The sequence below is a fragment of the Monopterus albus genome, unplaced genomic scaffold (genome assembly GCF_001952655.1).
Source record: "Monopterus albus unplaced genomic scaffold, M_albus_1.0 scaffold91.1, whole genome shotgun sequence".
Classification (NCBI taxonomy): Eukaryota; Metazoa; Chordata; class Actinopteri; order Synbranchiformes; family Synbranchidae; genus Monopterus; species Monopterus albus.
The window spans coordinates 990,007-990,820 of record NW_018127971.1 but is presented as its reverse complement, the minus strand read 5'-3'; the positions used below and the strand labels follow the sequence as shown (position 1 = coordinate 990,820).

The window sequence follows — 814 nt, the reverse complement described above, 5'->3', positions numbered from 1 at the left end:
TCGGCCAAGAAGAACCAGGACCTACGGAGAGATCCAGCAGCTGTCACATTGACAATTTTTGGAACACTCAGAGACACTGGGAATTGGATTAACCTGGATATCAATATTAACATTTAAACTCAAGAGCACTTACTATACACCAGATGACAAAGGATATTTCAAAGTTATGAGGAAAGCTGAAGATGGAGAGACCAAGGAAGGCAAACACGCATGTCTCTGCAGAAATAAGGGGAAAAATAGACTTGAGAACTTATTGTGAAATGAAAACAAAGAAGAGATTGGGAAAATAAGATGAAATTCCCTGACCACACATGAAGGCCACTGAGCGTAATGTCTGCTGCATGAGGATCTGGGTGACAGGGGACAAGTTGTGATGGGTGTAGTGAGACATCACAATTCCTGAAAATAGGATAGACATAATTCCTGTAGGGAGAGACAAAGAATGACATTAAAAAAGTCAAACATACTGTAGCAAATTCTTCTTTGGCATGCATAAGAGTATGTATGTGTCAGTGACGTGCGGTGAGGTTGACAGCTGGTGAGGCACTGACTCTTTTAGTCAGATTTACAAATACAAAGGAACCGTTAACAAATTGTCTGTTAACAGACACTGCGTTATGTTTTATATCTCATATCAACATTCTTCACACAAACGTGACCCATATTTAATTTGAGGTTAAAATTTATTCCAATTGAGCTTATTTCTAACTAGAAATAATAAAAGTTTATGGTCTTACCTTTACTTGTACACGAAATCCATTTGTCAGCTGGTATGTATTACAAACCCTTTTACCGTTCGAATCCAATATTAAAA

General features: G+C 37.8%; 1 protein-coding gene across 1 annotated transcript in view; it reads right to left on the bottom strand.

Moving 5' to 3' along the window:
* slc9a8 (solute carrier family 9 member 8) overlaps positions 1–814 on the bottom strand; it is an 18,568-nt gene that overhangs the window by 3,681 nt on the left and 14,073 nt on the right. Inside the window, 3 exon segments of the mRNA XM_020608070.1 lie at positions 1–21; positions 134–216; positions 307–423. Coding sequence (XP_020463726.1) covers positions 1–21; positions 134–216; positions 307–423 — 221 coding nt within the window.